At 40.6% G+C, this 23038-nt stretch overlaps 2 protein-coding genes and 1 long non-coding RNA gene across 3 annotated transcripts; 1 reads left to right on the top strand and 2 right to left on the bottom strand.

The window, feature by feature from the left end:
• Positions 1–2129: 2129 nt before the first annotated feature.
• Positions 2130–4761, bottom strand: LOC116670579 (uncharacterized). The gene is made up of 3 exons (XM_032501157.1): positions 4727–4761; positions 3322–4676; positions 2130–2237 (listed from the first exon to the last, which is right to left on the bottom strand). Exons 2-3 carry the CDS (start codon positions 4645–4647, stop codon positions 2130–2132), a joined length of 1434 nt encoding a protein of 477 aa, XP_032357048.1. The 5' UTR covers positions 4648–4676; positions 4727–4761.
• A 2750-nt stretch (positions 4762–7511) lies between these two features.
• LOC116670322 (uncharacterized) lies at positions 7512–19915 on the top strand. The gene is made up of 3 exons (XR_004327001.1): positions 7512–7524; positions 13027–13030; positions 19737–19915. It is a non-coding gene; the product is annotated as an uncharacterized LOC116670322 (long non-coding RNA).
• On the bottom strand, positions 17132–22788 carry LOC116670320 (potassium channel subfamily K member 17). Its single transcript, XM_032500776.1, has 5 exons — positions 22453–22788; positions 20746–20860; positions 19093–19259; positions 18795–18963; positions 17132–18657 (listed from the first exon to the last, which is right to left on the bottom strand). Exons 1-5 carry the CDS (start codon positions 22666–22668, stop codon positions 18392–18394), a joined length of 933 nt encoding a protein of 310 aa, XP_032356667.1. The 5' UTR covers positions 22669–22788; the 3' UTR covers positions 17132–18391.
• Between the last annotated feature and the right edge of the window lie 250 nt (positions 22789–23038).

The raw sequence follows: 23038 nt of genomic DNA, 5'->3' as shown, positions 1-23038 counted from the left end.
CATCCAATGTACATTGGTTAGTTTACTTTTGTTTTTTTAACACGTTACAACAAAGTGAAGAGAAAAGAGGAAACATGCAGCAAACTGATTTAGACGTCAGAATGGTTTTCCCATGAATCTAAAGAGATGTATCATTTTTAAATGATACCCATTGATCCCTTTGGGCTGTCAATTTATGCAGTCTTAGGCCAAATATTGACAGATGTCCAGAGGTGCCACATGCTGAGCTGTAGAGCTGGTGAAGGCCACCATGGTGGTCTGGTGAAAAGCCCTTTGGGATGCAAGGGGACGTCCGGAGTTTCAGGCAGGCCAGATAAGACCAGAAGAGTCGCATCAGATAACACAGTTTCCACTGTGGATGCACTAACACAATGTTTTATTTGGTGACCAGAAGTCTCAGGAGGACCTAATCTTTTTTGGAAATCTTGGGAAGCCCAGAGCTTTCTACTCAGACTTGGACCTGCATTACCAGGCAAGAATGATAAAAAAATTGTTGCAATTGCAATCATCACGGCCTCATTTGTCACATTTGGAGTGTTATCTTGAAGCAAGAATGTGTGACATGTCAGTTACCATTATATTTATTTGGTAGCACGCAAACACACAACTGTCCTATTAGACAAGGTTATAGCACTGATGTAGTGTTCAATTGCAGCAAATTGTGCAGTAAAGTGAGAACATAACTGATCTAAAAACAAAAATGTAGTTTACAATGCATTGAAAAGGTCGCATTTGGGACATTTAAAGAGCTGTGTGTTAATTTCACATTGAAAACCTATCTAGCAGCATTTCTGGGTCAGCGACATTTCCTTTTTTTTATCAGAGTATTACACAATCAGGTTACCGGTTGCTTCAACGTGATGAGCATCTGCCCTGCTAATGTTGGATCAGGCAGCTAAGGTGGTGCTGGTTAGCAGCTAGGCTTGACCTCTGACCTTACAGGTACATACAATACATACAATTGCACATCTTATTATTACCATCGCAAGGAATGCTTGATGCTGTAGTAAGTTTCTTAATTGGTCAATTGTCACTTAAAAAGAAGCCTGGGATTAGTGATTCCATTGATAATACCCATATGTTAAATAGCCATTCAGTTTTCTAGTGTTTATAGTATGTGCTTCCTGTTTGTTAAGTAATGTTGTATGCCATCCCTTTGTTAAGGATTATTTTTAGCGTGTGTAGGTGTGTATAGTGATTTGATCACATGGAACGACTGAAGAACCGCTTCCTAGTCCCATTGTTTTATGTTTATGTTGTGTTTTTTTCAGAGCTTCTCATGGGAAGGAAACCTGCACAATCAGCCAGCTAATTTGCGTCTTGTTGGTATGTGTTACTTTGAGCATGCATCTTGATAGCATGTGTTCCCAAACTGCCCAATTCAGAGGACCCAAAGACAGAATCAGTTTAAGTACTTTTCTAGTCCATGTTTTCTGTCAAAAATACATTTAGAAAAAAACGTGTCATAGACTGTTTTTTTTTTAACACAGGCTGATATACTTTGTTATGGTTCAACAGGACATGTCAATCATAACCAATAGCATTATCAGTCTCTTTTATCTGTGTATCTCTTTAAGTACATTGCGCACTAGTGCAAAAGAAGAAAGCAGAAACTTAACTGTTTGAATAGTTCACCGATAGGCATATTTTTTGAAAATGCCAAAAGGCAGGTCATAGCAATGACACTGAGTCAAATGGAAATTACAGAGTTTCAAGGCAAGGTGCTGCACTAATTTCACTGCAATAATCTCTGCAATACAGAACCCATACTCATTATAGTAATGTTTATTGAGACAATCTCTATTTTAGTAACCTTCATGACATTAATGATACAAACTGATATATTCCTTCTGGGAATGCTGCTTACTTAGGGATATTCCACACTACATTTTCATTTTCAAACAATGTTATGATACAAAAACAATCTCCGTCCACACAACTGTTAAAAAATAATCTCTGCCCATATTAAGGCGTCTGACAACACATGTCACCTGACCATTCATACACTGGGCGTGTGCGTGCCGGGGTAAAGAGGAAGCAGATGGTCAGACTCTGTGGTTTTAAGTCATGGCTGTATAAGTTGAATATACAGAAAATACTTTGGAGAAAGAACAATGGCAAAAAAGCTATCAGTTATCGTCCCCCGACTGTTCCTCTGAGTCCACAATAAAGGAGCAGACACACTGCTCTTCCTCCACCTCTTTCCTCGAGCCATGCACACGATCGTCCAACCCAGTCTAAACCCAGTTTGTGAAGTTGTCACGTAATTTAATCTACTGGATTCGTGTACACAAACACGTTTATCTTGGTTTTTTTTTAGATGGTCACCACATAGAGAGTAGTATGAAAGGCCGAACATCCGCATAGAGATGTTGGTTGGGGTGGTGGATGGGTCAAACAACACAGGACTTTCACCCAGGAGACAGAGGATTGTGTCCCGCGTGTCACATTTCCTAAACCCAGCTGTCGCTTTCTTCTTTTACTAAACATAACCATCGCTTTCTTCTTTTACTAAACCTAACCATCGCTTTCTTCTTTTACTAAACCTAACCATTGCTTTCTTCTTTTACTAAACCTAACCATCGCTTTCTTCTTTTACTAAACCTAACCATTGCTTTCTTCTTCTACTAAACCTAACCATCGCTTTCTTCTTTTCCTAAACCCAACCATCACTTTCTTTTTTTCCTAAACCCAACCGTCGCTTTCTTATTTTCCTAAACCCAACCGTCGCTTTCTTATTTTCCTAAACCTAACCATCGCTTTCTTCTTTTCCTAAACCCAATCGTCACAAAACATTTTACAGACCCAGAGATATGTTGTTTATAATAATTAATCAGAATTTACAATCATTTTTAATAATCTTTATTATGCAGACGATAGATTATAGATATAGACCAAGATATAATAACACGTTAATAACAGTTAATAACATTTAAGAACACGTTAATAACATGTTAATAACCCTTGCAACACTACAAGATACAATTATTATGAGTGCATTAAAGACAATTCATTCCTTCATAGATAATATACACCATCCCATAATATTAGGATTCAAAATACATCTGGAACACACACACACACACACACACACACACACACACACACACAACACCCACGACACACGCAACACAAGACAGACAGACCACAGACCACACCACACACCACACACCACACACACTGACCCACACACACACATGAATATATTTATAATAAAATGTTAAAAAGTGAATGCCCAACATGTTAAACTATTAACCCAATCTCCCCTAACAGAAGTGTGTGTGTGTGTGTGTGTGTGTGTGTGTGTGTATCATCACCTACAGCAGCACAGAACATCAGCAGCAGGACGCTGAGCACTGAGCATCTCACTTTGAAAAAGGTGGAGTAGATCCCAAAGGGCTCTATGTACACTAAAATAGTCCTCTCTGCTGACTCACACAGAAAATCATCATCATCAATAACTGCACACCAGTACCCCCCCAGGTCTCCCACTGAGATATTAGAGATAACCAGGTTACCATTATCATAGTTCCATCTCACTCTGCTCATGCTCTGATCAGGCTTTACATTAAAGACTCTTCCCTCTGTTCGGTCTGACTTGATGAACCAAAGATGCCCCCTACCCTTTCTCCTATCTGTGCATCTTAGAGTGACATCATCTCCCTCTGAGAAGAGCTCTACAGCAGGGGGACCAAATGTGGGACACACCACCAGATCATACAGTTGCTCTCTCCAAGACGCATCACAATGGTACCGACCTGAGTGATGTAACATTAGAGATGGAAACACCAGCGAGTAATTTTGGTCTACTGAACAATCAGTCTGGTTTAGTAGTCCTGGGTCATGGTAGGAGTGTGTTTTTGGATTATACTTCCTCCAGTGGGGGGGCTGTTCATCAGTGGAGTCAGCGACGGTGCACGGCAACACGACGGTCTCCCCCACTGAGCCGTGGATTACCTCATACAATGGTCTCAACGCTAGAGTCTCACTGCTGACACACTGCTGCTGGTCCATCACCAGACAGCTGTACCATCTAAAGTCTGTTGCTGTGACATTGGAAACACGAAGATCTGATGAGTTTGTCACCACTTGGTATCTTCCTCTAACATCCTCTATCTCTGATGTCGTCTTGTCCCCAAAAACTCTGCTCCATGTCCCCTGATTATATCGAGAGTCCTTTTTGAGCCACTGGACGTACTGATTACCAGCTGCTCTGTCACATGGCAGGTCCACTGTTTCTCCGAGTCTCGCTCTGATATCTCTCCTACCAACAGAACTACTAGAACAAACCATGATAGTGATGTTGGTGCCATGGGTTACGGTGCCCTCGGTCCAGCACTCCTCTCGGTACGGGCCGGAGTCTGACTGGGTCAGGCGGCGGATGGTGTAGGAAGAAGTCTTAACCCTGCTGACCCGTCGTCGTTTCAGGGGTCTAGGTACTGAGGACTGGTTGGACCAGAGGTCAGAGGTGTTCCACAGCACCAGGTTCTCCCCACCAACAAACCTGGAGATCAGGCAGGAGATGGTGTTCTTGGGGGGGGTGAAGGTGTAAGAGGACCCTTCCTCCTGGATAATAATATGTTCTCCTGCATGGATGCTGTTGATGAGAGCGACCAGCAGGAAGGAGAGCTCTGTGACTGCAGCCATTCTGCTCCGAGTCCAACAACCACTGACACCACTGTCAGTCATGTAGCTCCTATAAACTCTACACCCCCCCCACTGACACCACTCAGCTCAGATACACTCTACACCCCCCCACCCACTGACACCACTGTCAGTCATCTAGCTACATCTCACACCCGCCGCCCCATCAGCAGCTGATCTGTATCTTCTCTTACCAGCCATGATGTCTTTATCTACTCGTCAGAGGAAGGTCGCAGCATCGGCTTCGAGATAAGGGGGGGGGTCAGAGATATGGCCTGGACCCAAGTGCAGAGATACGAGGAGCAGTAGAAATAATGATAATTTAACTAGAAAATTCCGCAGAAATTTTATCAGTGTGCCTACTACTTGGTGCACATCCAAATAGCAATAAAACTTCATAAAAAATAATAAAAAGTGCCTTAACCCTTCAGAGATATGACTTTTTAAAACCTATTTAAGATGTTTCGGTTTCCCAGAAACAGCTATGACGTAGCTAGCGCTAAACCAACCAGGCTCACACCTCTTGTCTCTCCTTCCTCTCCTCCTCCTACTCATCTCCAAGTCTGTCTTCTATGAAACAGCTGTTGGTGTTGAAGTCAGTTAGGAGTCAGTCAATTGGTCAGTTAGTCCACGTGTGTGTGTGTGTGTGCGTGCATTCCTGGCGTGCGCGCGCACACAGACACACACACACACGCACAAGGACACACACTAAGCTTGTTACACACACAGGGACGCCCACTGTGCTTGTTACACACACAGGGACGCACACTATGGTTGTTACACACACAGGGACGCCCACTGTGCTTGGTACACACACAGGGACGCCCACTGTGCTTGGTACACACACAGGGACGCCCACCATGCTTGGTACACACACAGGGACGCCCACTATGCTTGGTACACACACAGGGACACACAGCTCAAATTAGTTTTTTCACTCTGTCTGTTTTAAAAGGAGTTATGGAGACAACAGCAAAGAAATTGACAGAGACATAGAGACTGAGATGGTTGTTGATGGATGAGAACTATCAGTGGCCATGTTTGTAAACACAGCTAGGAAGCCTTAATCTCTGTGACGTCATCTCTCTGATCTGTAATCAGTTAACGACCGGAGCACCTGCTGTGCCTGTCAGCTGTGACACCAGCTATTCAGACACTGAACAAGCTCTCAAAAAAATGATCATATCACCAAAAGGATACGATATATCAATAAAATAACGTTGTTGTAGGCACCAGAAGGCCTTTGTGAACGTATTGATATAGAAATTTATGTGGATAAACTTAAAAATGTGGGCATATCAGCTATTTAAAAAAGTGCTTTGCTCTGTGTTTTGCTCAGAAATGTGGATTATGTTGAACATGGCAGTGAATGGAGGAAGATGGAGCGAAAAGTATAATTTATATTGCATAAATGAGCACACTGCTCTTCCTCCACCTCTTTCCCTGAGCCATACACACAACCGTCTAACCCAGTCTAAAGGCAGTTTGTGAAGTGGTCACGTAATTTAATCTATTTGATTTGTGTACACAAACACGTTTATCGTTTTTTTTCGTGACGGTCAGCACGTTTTTGAAACTGATGTATTTCAATGGGAGGCATCTTTTGTGATCACAGCATGATTCTCAATGAGAAGATGACGTAGCATCAAGAGGGACTACTGTAGAGAGTAGTATGAAAGGCCGAACATCCGCATAGAGATGTTGGTTGGGGTGTTGGATGGGTCAAACAACACAGGACTTTCACCCAGGAGACTGAGGATTGTGTCCTGCGTGTCACGTTTCCTAAACCCAACCGTCGCTTTCTTCTTTTCCTAAACCCAACCGCTTGTTCTTCTTTTCCTAAACCCAACCGCTTGTTCTTCTTTTACTAAACCCAACCGTCGCTTTCTTATTTTTCTAAACCCAACCGTCCGTTGTTGTCCCGCGTCCCATTATTGTTTTACTAAACCCAACCTGTCCCGCTGTCTACCACTATGCAATTGTTTGTATTATAAAAAATGTGCTGACCATCAGAAAAAAACAAGTTAAACGTGTTTGTGTAAATGTAAATGGACTGTTCTAACATAGCGCTTTTCTACTCAAAGCACTTTTACATAGTACAGGAACCATTCACACACATTTATACACTGTGGCTGAGGCTGCCGTACAAGGTGCAGGTAGCAGGTAGGTTGTAACTAAATCCATTAGCATCTTGGCTAAGACTATTGTTACTTAGTTCATGATAAATCGTTTCGGGCTGTGCTGAGATTGCGCTAACCGAGCACGGTTAGACAGCACTGCTTCACTACACTTCTTAGATAATGATTCATTACAGAGTTCTCTGTTGATTTGTGTTTATGGCTGCGTGCTCGTCACGGAAAGTGAATGTAAACAAAGTTGTGTGCAATCTGCCGACTGACTGAAAGTCATGGTCATTTACCAGCAATAGAAGGCCTAACTAAGAGAAGATAATGTATATATGAAGTTGCATCATGGGAAGTGTTTTTGTAGTTTGACCAATACTAGGCATCAAAAGTCTGGAGATCTTGGCCTTTTCATTTTTTTGCATTGAGTTTCTCCATTCATTTCCTCAAAGTCAGTGTTTCATTGTTCACTGCCAAGTGTTACATGATTGGAATTTTTGCATCTATCAAACGGTGTACAATAATTCTTGAGGCCAGTATATAGTACATACATTTCACACAGAATTCAAACACTTAAATAAAATGGTAAAGGTAAGTGTAGTGCACTGAGTAGCAAATAGAATCTAATTTTTAAAGACAAATCCTTGTGTCAAAGGCTTAAAAGAAAGTCTAAGATGTTAAAAATGTATTAAATGGCAATGAGGACTAGAATTGGATTTAGAATTATACAGTATCACATGTTAATCCATAAATTCTGGTTGGTTGTAGGACAAGTGTTGTGTTGTAACAGGACACGAACGGTCAGTGTATGAAGTACTGATGGATTTTACCCGAAAACCAGGCTGTGCCATTTCCTTCAACAATATGCAGTGGAAAACTCATGTCATTTCACACATGTACTCCTAAGGAAAATCTGATAAGGATAAGGTGCTGCTCTTGAGCAAACGTCAATATTGACCCATTCAAAATTAAGTTTGATTATCATGAGGTCTCCTTTGATAAGTCTTGTCAAGTTCCTTATAGTTGTTAGATTGAGTTAATGGATTCACTGCCCCAGTTTTAAAGGTCCCATGACATGGTGCTCTTTGGATGCTTTTCCATAATGGATGCTAATACCATATCTGAAGTCTCTTTTATATAGACCTTAGTGGTCCCCTAATACTGCATCTGAAGTCTCTTTCCCAAAATTCAGCCTTGGTGCAGAATTACAGCCACCAGAGCCAGTCCCCCAATGAGCTTTCCTTAGTATGTGCCATTTCTAAGTCTGTAGCTGCTTTTAGGAGGGGGGGGGAGGCAAGGTGGAAACTGGGGGTGTGGCCTTGACCAGCTGGCACTTTGCTCGTTTGAAAGCCATGATGTCCCTCTCTCATGGGCGGGCAAAGCAGAGAAAGTGGAGGTAACCTTGTGATGTCATGAGGGGCAAGATTCCAGATTGGCCCATCTGAGCTTTCATTTTCTCAAAGGCAGAGCAGGATACCCAGGGCTCGGTTTACACCTATCACCATTTCCAGCCACTGGGGGACCATAGGCGGGCTTGGGGAACTAATGTTATTGCTAAAACTTCATCAAGTGAAATTTTCATGCCATGGGACCTTTGAGCACAACCTCCAAAAGGCAGTCTGGGAAAGGTTGAAACAGGTGAGCAGAGCTGCTGAGGTTGTTTATGTTGCGCTCGCTTCTCGTGTACCGGCTTGTCTGAGCTGCAAAGTGTATAAACCAGAGAGGAAATTCTGCTGAATGAGCAAGGGCATGCCCTTATAATTCTTTTTTAAACTTCTATGGGCATGTCACTGGCTGATGGTGCAATATCTAACTTCCTGGTACATCAGAGATTTTACTACCACAGCTCTTAAAACAAGTCCCAGTGTATGAGAGACACAACAGTCCTGGAACAAGCTTGCAAAATCATAACACTTCACGTCAAACGGGAGTTCAAAGTTTACTTCCATTATCAAGAAACTTTATCTCTGGGTTCCATCACGTATATCATTTAATGACACCAATTAGTCAGAAATAAACATAACCCTGCCGCCAAAACCTGTCTCCAGTTTTATTTGAAATGTATTCTAATTGAAAGATTATATTCTTCTTTCATCACCTGGATTTATGAAATGCTCTCATTGTAAAATGGTAAAATGTGTCCATGAATGAAGTGGTTTTTTTTTTTTAGAAGTCACAAAAAGATGATACAAAGCTTTCATTCAATACTGACCATACCCATTTGCTTACAGCCTCAGACAACAGTCACAGGTTTACAACCTCAAGACATCTTTACAACATTTGCCCTTTACCAGACTTAATATGTAGGCCTACACCAGCAGCCTAAGGAACACATTAGCATGTACTGTCTGTATTACATAGCATTTTCGGCCTTGATTTTTTGATGGTCAGGCGTTAATGCTACATTGTGTAAGGACATGTCTTGTCCAGGGCATAAAAGAGTTGTGTGACAGGAGTTGCGTGAGGGTGAGTGCAGTGACAGAATCCTAACTTAACAGGACTGGATCTTCTGTAACCCATTAGCTGCTCTCTTGTTTATTCAGTTGAGTTAACTTTTTATCAGCAGGCCCAATAAAACAGTTTGCTCGTGTTATAACAATAAACTCTCACTAATAAAACCTTTTATTCAATCGTAAGGCTTTTTGTTTATTTCTGGTAACCAGGGTGGTTATGGGACCTCAATTTACCTCAGTTTTACGACATTTGAAGAATCTTTTTAGATGGTGTGAAGTGACTTTATGGTGCAAACTGTACTACAAGACAGACGCCTGTACATGGAGTTCACACTATCACAAGGTCATGTTATCCTTTCTTGTGTTGTTTTGCCCTTTCAAGTGTATTCTTGTTTAAGAATCCCAGGGGAACAGCCTGTACTGCACCACGTGTTTTGCACCCTGGTGACCAACTTGCAATTATAGCAGTTTTAGCGGTTGACCAAGTATGACACAGGGCTGATGAGATCTTTTGCAGCTTTTGGAATCACCAACACCCTCCTCTTGAGATAATAAATCTTTCATTTCGGGGTCTTTTTTGGGGGGGATTATTTTTGAGCATTTCCACCTCTAATCATTGGGACAGCTTAGATATTAAAAAGAGAGGGATAGAGAGGGGGAAGACATGCAGGAAATTGCCCCAGGTCGGATTTGGACCTTGGGCATCTGCGGTTAGGATCTAAACTCTACATAAAGACGCTGACTTTAGTAACTGAGCCCAAAAAACAATCTCCATGTTAACACAAAAGAGTGTCATGAAGTCCACGACCATTTCCCAGGTAGCCAGAGAAAACATGTTTAGACTGTATAGCAATGCAGAGAGACAGCTATCTCGGCTATGTTGACTGTCAACAAGAAGACACCCACTTGTACTTAGGATTGCTATGCAACAGTTCATGACAGCGCCGTAAACATTTACATTACAATACATTTAGTCTGTTTTATTTGAAACGTTTAACATTCAGCCTGAATGAATTGGAATAAACTTTTTTTTAAATGCAGTCTGTAGCATAAGCTGCACGTCTAATCAGACAATATTACAATGTGTCTTAGTGTGGTTAAAATAAAGGATTACATTTCAGGTTGAACGTACCTGTAAAACGCACGCAGTCGTACTTTATTCGACCTATTCTATGTGCACTCTGTTGTCAAACACCGATTATGCAAACGTGCTTACAGGTTCACTTGGACAAACTCAGACAGACAAAATAAAGACAGACAATAGTCGTTTTGTGTCCACGCTGCAAGGCCCCTATAAGAGACACTGAATCTCTGTAGTTATCAGGGAGTATGCAAACAAACCAAGGTGTCAGCTCAATTAACCCAGAAAAATGTTGAAATGTAAAAAATGTTTAAAAAAAACAACGTAAAAAGGAAAAATCAGAACATAAATCACTTTATGTTGCACACGTTAATAGTCTGTTGTTTGTCCCGATCACGTCTCTGTCCTATAATGTCCTGTTGAAGGTGTGAGCACTAGCAATAGAAAATAAATTCCCTGAAGAAAAGGTTAGAAGGTTAGAAGTTTCTTCCTGGGGTTTACTTTCCATCCACTACAACACCACACACACACTTACACACTACAATTAGAAATTGAAACCTTAACAGTTCAACAATGATTTTAACAGTTAAGCAATGTTACATTGTGAGGACAGAAAACAAAACAGCTCCTATGAACACTTACCAGCGCAGTACCGTAGGTAGGTATCATCATAACTTGGTGTCGTCCATATCTATAAAACTTACTTAAACTTTTTTCTACAGCAATTTTTAAAGTTGCAATGTCTGCTGTCAGCAAACTGCTGTCTTCACAGTGTTCACTCCTCCTCTCCTCTCCTTTCCTGCTGCTTTCCAGTCTCGGGCTTGTGGGAAATGGTGTTTGTTGAAGACTACTAACAAACAGAGATGTTAGGCTACATAAAAAACAACAATGGATTTTTTTTTTTCAACAAAGTGCAAATTTTGTGCAATCATAAACAGATGACGCAAGACGTAATTTATAAACATTCACACATTAAAGGCCTTCATGTATCCTTGTGGCAATCACTGGGCGCAACATCGCCGACGTCTTCAGGTCCGGGCTGTAGTCTGGACCTCAACCTGAGATCAGCATGAGATTGGTCCCTTGCCCTGTGTCTGTCTGTGTGTGTGTGTGTCTGTTTATGTGTGTGTTATTTTGTCTCCCTTCCTCCTACCCAGTTTTTTTTTTTTTTTTGGCTGTGGGACGCATTCAATTGTCTCAGTGTATTATTTGTACTTGTTTGTATCTGAATATGTATTTTTTTTTTATTCAAAGCATCCTTGTGGCAAAAAGGTTTCACACATTTTGTGTTGGAGTGAACAGCCAGGTGTGTACAGGTACAGTAAAAGCAGCATGGACGGCGTTGACCTCATCATGTGTACATCCAGACATGTTTTGGCATGAGTGTGCTGTTAATGAGTACTTCGGAGGAGGTAACCTTCCACAGTGTTTGGGCAGGTCACCACGGCCTGGAATTATTATCTGTGTGCTCTGCCCCGTTGTTAGTGAGACACTTTGAGAGTGGCCTTGGCCGGGTTTTTTTTTTTTTTTTCTTGTTGTTGCTGGCAGACATCCTGCTCTTGTTGTGTTCAACATCACACATTTTGCACAAGCCTTGTGACGTTGAGGGTAAAGACAAAACAGCTGAGCGGGGGGGGGGGGGAGCTGCTCGCATGTCAACGACCCTCATCGGACTAATGTTGCAGGTAAATTTACATTTATGATTTAGTCTGCCTCCCCTTATTCTCACATTGCCAGACCTTCCTCCACAGCCCTGCGAAGGAGGGTCTGGCTAGTCCACACAGCATTCAAGGATGGGAGAAAAAAGTAACCAATCACAATTGTATTGGGAGCGGTGTTTTGGGGGAACATGTGTATGTAAAACTCAGATTGGACAGAGAGTCTAGCTAGCTGTCTAGATTCACCCTGCAGAGATCTGAGGAGCAGGTAACCATAGTCCTCAGAAATCCAACCAGAGTTTAAACTGCATAAACAAAGAGAGCGGAAGAGAACGGACATCCGGCCTAAAAAGAGTGACATCCGGCGGACTTTCCGGTGGCAACGGAGCAATCTCGGCAGTGAAATGTCGTGGATATGGACTAGCCTCCTCTCTCACCCTCTAGACATTCACTGATGTGTCATAATGGATCATAATGCAGCTGCAGGTGACTTATTACAGGATGGTGAAGGCCAGAAACTGTGTGGTGGAATAGTTTGGGATGATGCAAGTGAAAGAACGTTCAACTTTAGAGTTTATCCCCCCCCCCGCTTGCCTACTGTTGTCAACTCAGCACGAGCCTATATCTGTCCACTCATCTGATTACAGTAACACTGGGATTTGTATGAAGCTCAGTCGATGTCTCGTAAAAAGTAAACAAGTATGGTCAGGTTCAAAGATTCACACAGACACAAAGGTTAAGCGACCAGAGATGGGGGGGTTAAGGGGGGTTAACTCAGAATGTTAACCATGTCACAGAGAGACTTCAGAGGCACTGGGTGTATGTGGTCCTCCCATTGGCTCAGAACAGGGAGTTTAGGTCCAATGAGTGGGATGGAGAGGGACACGCATAAGGCAAACATATCAGTTGACTAATACTGGAAACAAATGTGAAAGAGAAAAATTGAAATGAGAGCAAATATAACTGCACTAAATACCTTATGGATGTTGTATAACAACGTGATTATTGATTATTTGGGCCTTCAAGACATTTGGACAGCACTGTATCTGCATGTCATCAATTAGGAGCCCAGTATCAATTCTCTCGGTCGTGTCAAATATGTTGTTATCACTCTCAACTTCAGACTTATCACTAAAGCATTTATAGCAGTAATATACTTTTAATCGCGTTCCCAATAAAGCTTAATCTTCCTCAGTTATCTCAGTGTAGCTGTTTCTCTTTCAGCAGCATGATCAGAGGGGATTGTGCAACTGGGTGCTGCTGACAAGATGTTAATACGGGTCAAACAGCAGGGTAGGAGCATGAGGTCACTTTTGTTTGTAATTCCTTAACATCTTCGAAGCAAGAGGGAAAAATAATGGCCTGCTTATATATAATAATATAATTATAAATGCTAATATGTACATTGACTCTGGATAAACTGTTGATGTATACTAACCCTGAACCTGTTGAACAGAAACTTCATGGCTGCAATTTTGCCATTCCAAACTGGCAGAAGCACCTGTAGCTGTGTTAGAATTCAACTTACAAACTCAGTCATCTTGGTTTGCAAACCTGAATTATACATATACAAATACATATGACAAAATACAAAAAAATATGTTTAAATAACAAAATGAAAAGGTGAAAGACGAACAGACTTCACTAAAAGGGTTGACAAGGACGTGTTATCAAATAGTTCTGAGTAGATATTACTTATTGAAACGCCTTTCTTATTTGTTACCAATTTACAGGGAGAGACTCAACATACATATCTATTTTAATTAAGAATAATTTAAAAATGGAATTGATTTAGAGCTTTGTGAAAACGAACACAGAGTTAGTGCTCTAGCTTCTCCGCAGTGTAAGACATGTCACTTCCTGTCTGCCACTAGCCACGCTAGTGATGGCCAAATGAAGCTTCATGAACCAGTGTCTTTATTTTCTGAGCCCACTAGATGGCGCTCTTGGTTTTAAAAGAAAGACCTAAGGCATTGCAATTCAGTGTATTCTCAACCCTTTGTTGAAAAGAGAGCGCCATCTAGTGGGCTCAGAAAGTAAAGACACTGGTTCATGAAGCTTCATTTGGCCATCACTAAGCCACGCTAATCTCTTTAGAGAAAAAACTATATATCAATAGTAGTAAATAGATGTGTTTTTATATGCTGAACAAACATTTCTCTTTAATGTTAATCCCATATGAATGTACAGTAGTTTACAGTAACATGAGGCCTTGATATCACCCGTGGGGATTCTGGTACCTCATTTGCTCTCTGTGGTTAGCAATGGAAAGCAAATAAAAAACTGGCAGGCTTAAGTCACTAATGCTAAAGCATACAGTATAATATTTGCACAACATTAAAATGTCAATCAACTGGAAAGTCTGCACAATGTTTTAGCCATCTGGCATGTTTTCTATATAAATTATAGTTTTAAGTATTATGCTGAAAGTCTCAATGGAAAGCTGAACGTATTATTTGGTCTGTGTTTATATATATATATATATATATATAAAAAACAATTTCCCTTCATACTGTTTTCTGAATTGCTGTGTAGAACAGCACTCACACACAAAACCTTTAAAACACATTTGTATAGGAAGGGATGTATTTAATGTGACCCGCCTGTTGCTCCCATGTGTGCAGATGAGATGAAGAACATGCACAGAGCTTTGTCTATGTGCAAATAAGGCCTGCGGCGTGTTTTTGATGTTTATTGATGAATGAGTGTGTTGTTTAACTACAATCGTGGGGTCCAAAAACCGGGAATACAGTATACGTTTGTGGTGGGGTCCAGCATTTTGCTTTTTTAAAGGTCTGTTTGAGGGTTAAGTCCTGGTTTTAGGATCAGGGTTAGAATAAGGTTAGGGTTAGGCATTTAGTTTTGATGGTTAAGGTTAGGGTAAGGAGCCAGGGAATGCATTATGTCAATGACCGGTCCCCACAAAGATAGTGCCACACGTTGTGTGTATGTGTGTGTTTGTGTGTGTGTGTGTATGTGTGTTTGTGTGCATCAGTATTACAAACATTTATTACAATATGATCCTCTGGGTGCACCCAAAATGTATCCAGAGGAAACAATATAACACACTCACTTGCTGATGTGCTGTTGTGCATACACAAAGTCACATGACACCAGCACAGGCAGACACACCTGCATATTTTAAATATTCCCTATAGATTTGGTTTGTTGATGTGATGTGATTTGTTGTGCAAGTTCAAAACTATCTTGCAGTGTGTATTTTAACATGTCGTTTCTGTCAAGTCAAATTCATAAAACACATTTAAAACCAACCTATGCTGAACAAAGTGCTGTAAAACGTTATGTTATAAACGCAAAGTCTGTCAAAAATAATCCCAGCAACTGTAACTGAACTCACCTTGAAGATGTAGAAGATCATCCAGCATTCAGTAAAGCTGTCTTCCTTTGTGACACGTAAGAGCATCTGTCCATAAGAAGTTTTTCATAATGTCCACAACTTCTATGGAAAGACTAATGCCAATATTCTGTCTTTTCTCGGACTTCTCTAGCATGAGTGGCACTCAACACCAAGCCTGTACGCTACTACTGAACATAAAAAAATCAGTAATAACAGGGCCCAAGCATATGGTTGCATTATAAAAAATACGAGGCTCAGTAATTTCCTTACAGCTGAACATTTCTTTAATCAAACAAGAGGAAATTGTGCATTTTAGGGGGTGTTTTCTTCTGCCATGACAGGTGTAATACAAGACAAAGCCCTAAAGTAGAATCTTAAAATACCATAGTTAAAATATGGAGTATATATATTTTAAGGTTAGTCTGCTAAAACCATATGGTGAAGGTTATAGCTCATGATCATGGTTAGATGATGAACATCTCCTGTACATGAACATGATTTGTACTGTATAATAATGAATCAGGTTACATTGCAACTTAAGGTTCACACTGAATATAAGATGCAGTTACTTAGCAGGTATATTACTTGTAAGATCACAAAAATGTGAACACTTCACACGGTCACAAGTTCACTCAGGCTCCCATTGGTAGCTATCAGTGAGCCTTGAATGAAGTATGCTACTTGAAAGCAATACTCGAGTAAAAGTACAAGTACTGTCTTAGCAGAAAATGACTTAGACGTTAAAGTCACCTTTAAAATACTAGGCCTACTTGAGTAAAAATAGCCTGATCTGATATTTACTGTACGTAAGTATCAAAATATATAAAATGTACTTCATTAACAACAGTAAAAGTAAAAAATATTGTTGATAGTGAACTTTATTAAGGACTAAAGTTGAGTCCTTCAAAATATGCAGTGTTTAGTCACTAAACACTGCATATTTTGAAGCTATGATGTGATTGACAGTTTGCTGGAGTGACAGCGGGTCTAGCAAAGCTTATCCATGGCACGTGAGCTTAAAACCAAGCAAAGTTAAATCTTACCTCGAATTATGTAGGCTAGCTTTCAGCAGCAGTTGCATCCAGATTGCCAGTGAAAGTGTGTAACATAAAGTAGTAATTTCTGGCAGGCCGACGCAGTACATAATAGTGTACATTTGCAGTCTGACCCGGTGCTAGCAGACAATGTCCCTTTGGTAAATCAAATACAGTAAAGATGGATGATGATTATGATGATTATGATAGGGACAAAATCCAAAGCAGACATTGTTGGAACCTCATTTTCAGAACCTTGGTGTCACTGTGGACACTGTGCAGGCTAAACCACTGGTCAAATGTACAGAATAGGTAAGAGGCACCAGTCTTCTCACACATGCTGAGTCCTCATTGAACCGTGGCCAAACAGGTATGTGGCGTTTTGTTGTGAAATGGTCACAGTCCTGTCACTCTCACTCAATTTCCCCTTCATATGTCCCACTATCCGCGCAGAGAATAAAAGCAGAAATCATTCTTCCCTTTTGCTGTCTGGAATTTTGCACTTTCCCTCAAATATCTCCCTTTTCTTCACCAACTTCATTTTTCTTGTCTTTTAGTGTCCGTGTCCCCAGCACTCTCATTTTCCACTCTGTCATCCCTGCTGTCTGCCGGCTGTCTTTGTCGTTCACTCCTCCTCAGTTTTGCCTGACTTGCTCTGTGATATATGAGCCCCAAGAGGCGTCTATGTCTCTATGTCCTGCATTGTTCTTTATAAGGCCAATGTCAAGACAAATATGTGGAAAATCTTTTTTTTTTTTTAAATCCAAAACAACCACATAATGAAATCACAACTGTACATATGTATTTAATCATGCAATAATACATTACATTTGATAGAAATTGCTTTATAGAATGTGTTTTGGGTTTGTACATCCTTTTGACTTGGACATAATAATATGAAGTGGAATATATTGACTGTGAGGATGTTATCAATATGGTTAGTGTATATGATTACAAGATTATTTAATATATAGTGAGTAGTGTCTTCTCTGCCTCTGGTTTGAATGGTTCGTTTCTCCAGTGTTAGTACAGTACCATCACCTAGTGGATACAAAGCTAACTTCAACACAGATGAGCTCTGCTTTCCTAAAGGCTTCCTAATAGGACAAGAATAAATAAGTTAACATTAAAAATAAAAGTAGTAGTAACATGAAATATTTCTAGTATTAATATTATACAGTATAATAATATTAAGCTTATTTAGATATTAATTGTTAGCATTTTATTATTGTGTGTCATGCACAACTGATTTCATATAACGATCTTCATTTTTTACAATTACTTATTGCTTTAAAATGGAAGGAAATAAAAGTAAATGTGCAACATAAATAAACTTGCCTAATCTAAAATTATACATAAAAAAATGTTTAGCCCAATTAGCTTGCATTAAATACATTGATAATAAATCTCTGATTCTTGTATATTTATATTTTATATTCAACAGGTCATGGTACAGTAAACTGAGAGACAGCTTAATGTCTTCAATGGCATTTAAGTACTTTTTAATATGCAAAACAAATAACATTTATTTTTATTTGAGTGTGGCTCAGCCAGTGAATGCAAAATGCCGCTGGTTGGTTTGTGGTCGGTGTGGTGAGCAACACACTGAGAAGCCACAGAGCCACAGACTGACTGACTGCCATTTTCTACTGACCACTAACCCATAGATAGATACATGGGGCAAAGTAAGTGTTGACCCAGTATCTTTTCCAGAATTTTATCTCAATGGACTTTTTTAAACAAATTAGAATAACCATCACAAGAGTGAAGAGTGCTAACAGACACAACAGCATGTAGATGTTGCATGTCGTCAAACAAATAAAACTTGACTTAACAAAAATGTGTCAATATTTCAGGGGCGGAAAGGGATCAAACCATTGATCATGTACGCACGCACGCACGCACGCACGCACGCACACACACTCTCTCACACACACACACACACACACACACACACACACACACTTGGCATGTATGCCTGTTTCCATGTCCTTGTTGACAAACATCATTCTATAACTAGGTCAGCTCACTTTACATGCTTCACATTACTGCAGTTTCCTGAGGTATTGGAGGCTTCTTGATCTCATCTTCCTCCTCCACCTGTGTGTCTGGGTTGTCAGCCTCTGCACTGCCGGACGCTTCCTCCTGCTCCTGTCCACCCCAGAGCTGTTTTAAGTGGGTGTTGAGCCGCTCCAGGATGTCCATGGAGTGGTTGATGAGGAGGGCCAGCCAGGCCAGTCCGAAGAAGATCCATGAGGCCATGAGGACGCTGTACCACTGTGGGTATACATTGTCTGGATTACTGTCTTTAAAGGAAAAGACTTAATTAATAAAGCAAAGTATAGTGCATTTATAATAACCTGAGAAAGTCTTGCCACTCAGGATCACAATGTGGCCACTTTGTGTTGAGGATTAGTAGTGCAGTGTTATTACTGTGCGTTACCTGCCACAAAGTCTCCAAAGCCGATAGTACTGAGAGTGATGAAGCAGTAGTAGATGGCCTGGGACAAGGTCCAGCCCTCTTGCAGTTGGAACACAATCATCGGCACAACAAAGAAGAGCACTACTCCAGACAGGTAAGACACCAGGTGGACAAAAAAGCGAGTACACTTCTGTGGGAGTGTGAAGTAAGTCATGTTCCAAAGAATCATTTTTCCACTTGAAATGTGTGAGACAAACATTTTAAGAGTGATGTGAAACATGCTTCATTATTAGACTATGGTGATTAAATATCTCCTCACCCTTCGCCCGGTCTTCCCCTCAAGAAAGTCGGAGATGTTCCTCTCAATAGCAAGCATGTACTTGCCCACTCTGTTGAGCACCACCATGTTGAGCGGGATACCAAATAGTGCGAAGAACACACAGAAGATCTGGCCAGCAGTAGACCTGGGACTTATGTTCCCATAACCTGCAAAATCGTAAGCTGTTAGTGTGTGATCTTACTTTGGTGGAAGCAAAAGAACTGTTGTACCCTTTCTTTTCATTTTTTCATTTAATTGTTCAATAGGTGTTTTAATCACTTTCATCACCTCAGGTGGCTCTTGAGCCCACAAAAAGGGACTTTTAGTGCATTCCATCTATACTTGGAAGTCATATTTTGTTTTGTCAAAGTTGGAAAAAAACGCCCCGTGAACTCAGTCAACATCCCAGAAGCTTTACCTCAAAATCCAACATGGCTGCCCTGTGCATCAACAGTATTGAAAGCTGTAGTAACAAACAGTTATTAACACTTCTGTCTTATTTGTGTCTGACTAAATCAGTCGTACAAACAGTCCTGTCCAACTTCTATCTGTGGACATGTTGTTATGCTGTTTGCATGCACAAAAAAACAGCGTAATATGTTGTTGTCAACTGGTATTGCTAACAAAGGCTAACCTGGCTAGAGTGAACCCCACAAGGAAAAATCCCACTTGTAAATTGGACACACATTTAACTCGGGTGTGACGTCAATCCCAGCTCTGGCTTCCACGTTCCAAGGTAAATGGAACGCGTTATTAAAGCAGCAATGGTTGAAGGAGATGGCTATGGCGTTTGAGAAACATTCCAACAGGTTCTTGACGGTGTTGCCTGTTACACCGCTAAACAAAGGCACACTAAAGGCTAACCTAGCTCGGAACATTTGTTGTGTCCTATCCCTGCGTGTTTAACAAAAGAATGAGAACTGAGCTGGCCCGGATGAGTGTTTACTTTCCTACCTAAGAGGGGTTGTGCTGTGTTAAACTGACTCACCCAGCCGCTGTGTCGTTTCACATACGATTTTCGATAAAAACTGGTTTGCTGTATCCACTACTATGGCAACCCGTTGGAATGGTTCTGGAACCCCGTAGCCATCCCTAATATATAATCTCTACAGAGCTTTACAAGCCAAATTATTATATTACGGTTTTAGAAATTCCAAATTAGGGTCAGGATTTGGGCAAATATACATAAGGTTTCAGTTCTTATTGATAGTAGTTTTATTAAACCTTATTCAGGGTTCATTAATTATCATAGTAAATCATGCCTTCTACGGTTCATTAATAAACAAGCGTCATCTTGCTATAAATACACAATGAAAAAAACTAAAGAGGTTCACTTTTGCCAAGTGCCACGTGAAAAAAATAATAATCTTCTGCTCAGAAATCTTCAGAAACACAAAATAATGTAGACAAGGTGTATTCATACTGACAGAAATACAATTTTTGGGTCTAAGACTGGTCAATATCTTAAACATTGAAAATCCTATTTTTGTTATTCCAACAAACGATTAAAAGTGGTCATAGGGGTCATTGACCCGGTTATAAGCCTGATGTTATCAAATCATCTGTGTTTAGGTTGCACAATCACGTCTTTTGGCTAGATTAGCTATGGGGCGTGATTAAAAAGCTCTTGGGTTTCATCCTGTGAAGACTAACCTATAGTTGTGACCACGGTGGCAGCAAACACAGCTGAGCTGGTGAATTTCCAGAAGCCGTCCGAGGTGTTGTTGCCTTTCAAACTTAGGCCCGCCTTAGATGCAGCTAGAACAACCTGAAACACATTAAAGTTACAAACTGGGTTACAAAATTCAAACTCTTGAAGGAATGGTGTATTTTATGGGTCAGATCTTATGACTCACTGTTATGTAACTCATGTATATGTATTTATATTGATCCAAAACTTTTCAGGTTTTTAGGCCCATTTAGTACAGTTGTGTGCATGAAATGGAAAAGACCCTCTCAGCTCTGTGTCAGGCAGAGCAGATAGGTCAATGACACAGTATGTTACATAAAAGTTCATCATCAGCATGGAAAATTGCTCCAAAAGAATAACATAACACTAAGACCTGTGGCCTTATTATCTATATTGTCTTTGAGTTCCTCATCCTAAACAGATGTATCACTCAAAGTGTTGGCTTATTCTAGAAAACAGACTTTATTGAGTTTAAATTGTATCTTCCTTCCTTACTGTATAGTTAGGGTGCACCATACCCCCTGTATGGCCTGCTTTAATTTCAGTTTTAGAATGATCAACAGTTGTTTTTCTTACGCTGCAAATTGTGTGCAACCTAACATTTGCAACATAACATGCTTTTCTACAGAATCAATTTGATTGGTATAGGTAAAGGAAAAGATTATACAACTTTGCTGCTGTAAATCAAGTCAAAGGCAAAGTAGAATGTGCATGGCGGAAAGACTGGAGGAGCTGGTATTTGCATGGAAGTTGTCTCTTCGCCACATAATGAACCTACAAGAGATTGCAAATGGCCGTCCATTGCTTGGAACTGTTTCCAGCGGCAGATCAGTTTGTTGTTCTAGTTGAAAGGCCCAAATCTGTATTGGTGCATGGTCCTACTACTGTTGAACTTGTATTCTGCTACTGTTGATAATTCCTTGAGTGATTTATTGAAAGTGAAGGGAAAAACATAGAAAAACACTTACGGTAACTGGAAAATATCAGTCTCACATGTATTTTAAATTCGTAAAAGTGTCCGTTTTGGCAACTACAAAGTCAAATACTGAAACAATGCACACCGTATCAACTGTATACCTGATGTAAAGAGTAATGGAAGACATTGTACTTCGTGAAACCGAGGGACAGAACTGTGACTTTATAAGTGATCTTTTTCTAATATGACAGGCTTAAAGTTTTTTTTGTCATACCTTGACAGTTTTGAACGTAACATGATGTTGCTGTGACGTCTACTGTGGGTGTGATATATTTAGTTTGTATCATTTCACCTGTCAAGGTATGACAAAAAACTTTAAGCCTGTAGTGTAAGAAAAAAGAACACTTATAAATTTAAATAGTTGGCTAAATGAATGACGAATGAATGATTTCTTAGAAATATGAAAAATGCAAAAGGAATAGGATTGTGGTCCAGATCTAAATCCAGTGGTCTCTGTTAGACCCACAGGATGACATACACACAACATACAGATATAGATACGAGCAGATATTAGCTGTGTCACTGTGAAATACTCCCCTCACATTTGCATGTTAGAATTTCCGAGTGCCTGAGAGTAATGTGCTGAAATCTGTAACTGTGTTGCCAATATTGCTGCTTTAAAACACTCTCCATGTCTCCCCCTCATGTTGGGGGGAGGGAATTAACCGGTCTCTTTTGATGCCCCGAGCCTCACCTGAGCCACTGACTCCAGGCCATCTTGGTTCAGACATTTGTATGTGTTGAGCACCTGTTCTTTGTTCAGCAGTAAATGACTGATGTCCTTCTTTCCGAGATCTCCCTCCAACTTCCAGAAAACCAATCCGCCGATCAGCACATAGGCCACGTAAACCACCCCGAGCATGAGGATGGAGGGCACCTTGGACAAGTTGAGCATTTCCTTTATTCCCATCTTGACTTCCTGGTAGATCCTTTGGATCCAGACAAGCTCAGCGTCTCAACCTCTGCAGCCGGGGACAGAAAGCAGTGAGGGTTTACCTGCTTGGCTTGGTGTTTTTCCCTGCATTACAGGCAAATGAACCTCCTGCCCTACTGTTTAAATCATTCCAATTCTTGGTATGCAAATTCTGGTCCGCCAAAATCAGAAGAGGGAGAGACAGCAGCACAGGTTTGACTGTATGTGGTTTCTAGATGCACTGCACAATATCTAAGACTGAGCAAAATAACCATAGCACACTATATTTTAGTTTCAATTTACGTAATAAATACAAACATACAATCAACATTTGCGTGTCATTCTTCATGTCGGCAGTTTGACAGAA

Source organism: Etheostoma spectabile, chromosome 20 (genome assembly GCF_008692095.1).
Source record: "Etheostoma spectabile isolate EspeVRDwgs_2016 chromosome 20, UIUC_Espe_1.0, whole genome shotgun sequence".
In the NCBI taxonomy this organism is placed as follows: Eukaryota; Metazoa; Chordata; class Actinopteri; order Perciformes; family Percidae; genus Etheostoma; species Etheostoma spectabile.
This window is presented reverse-complemented; position numbering and strand designations above follow the sequence as displayed.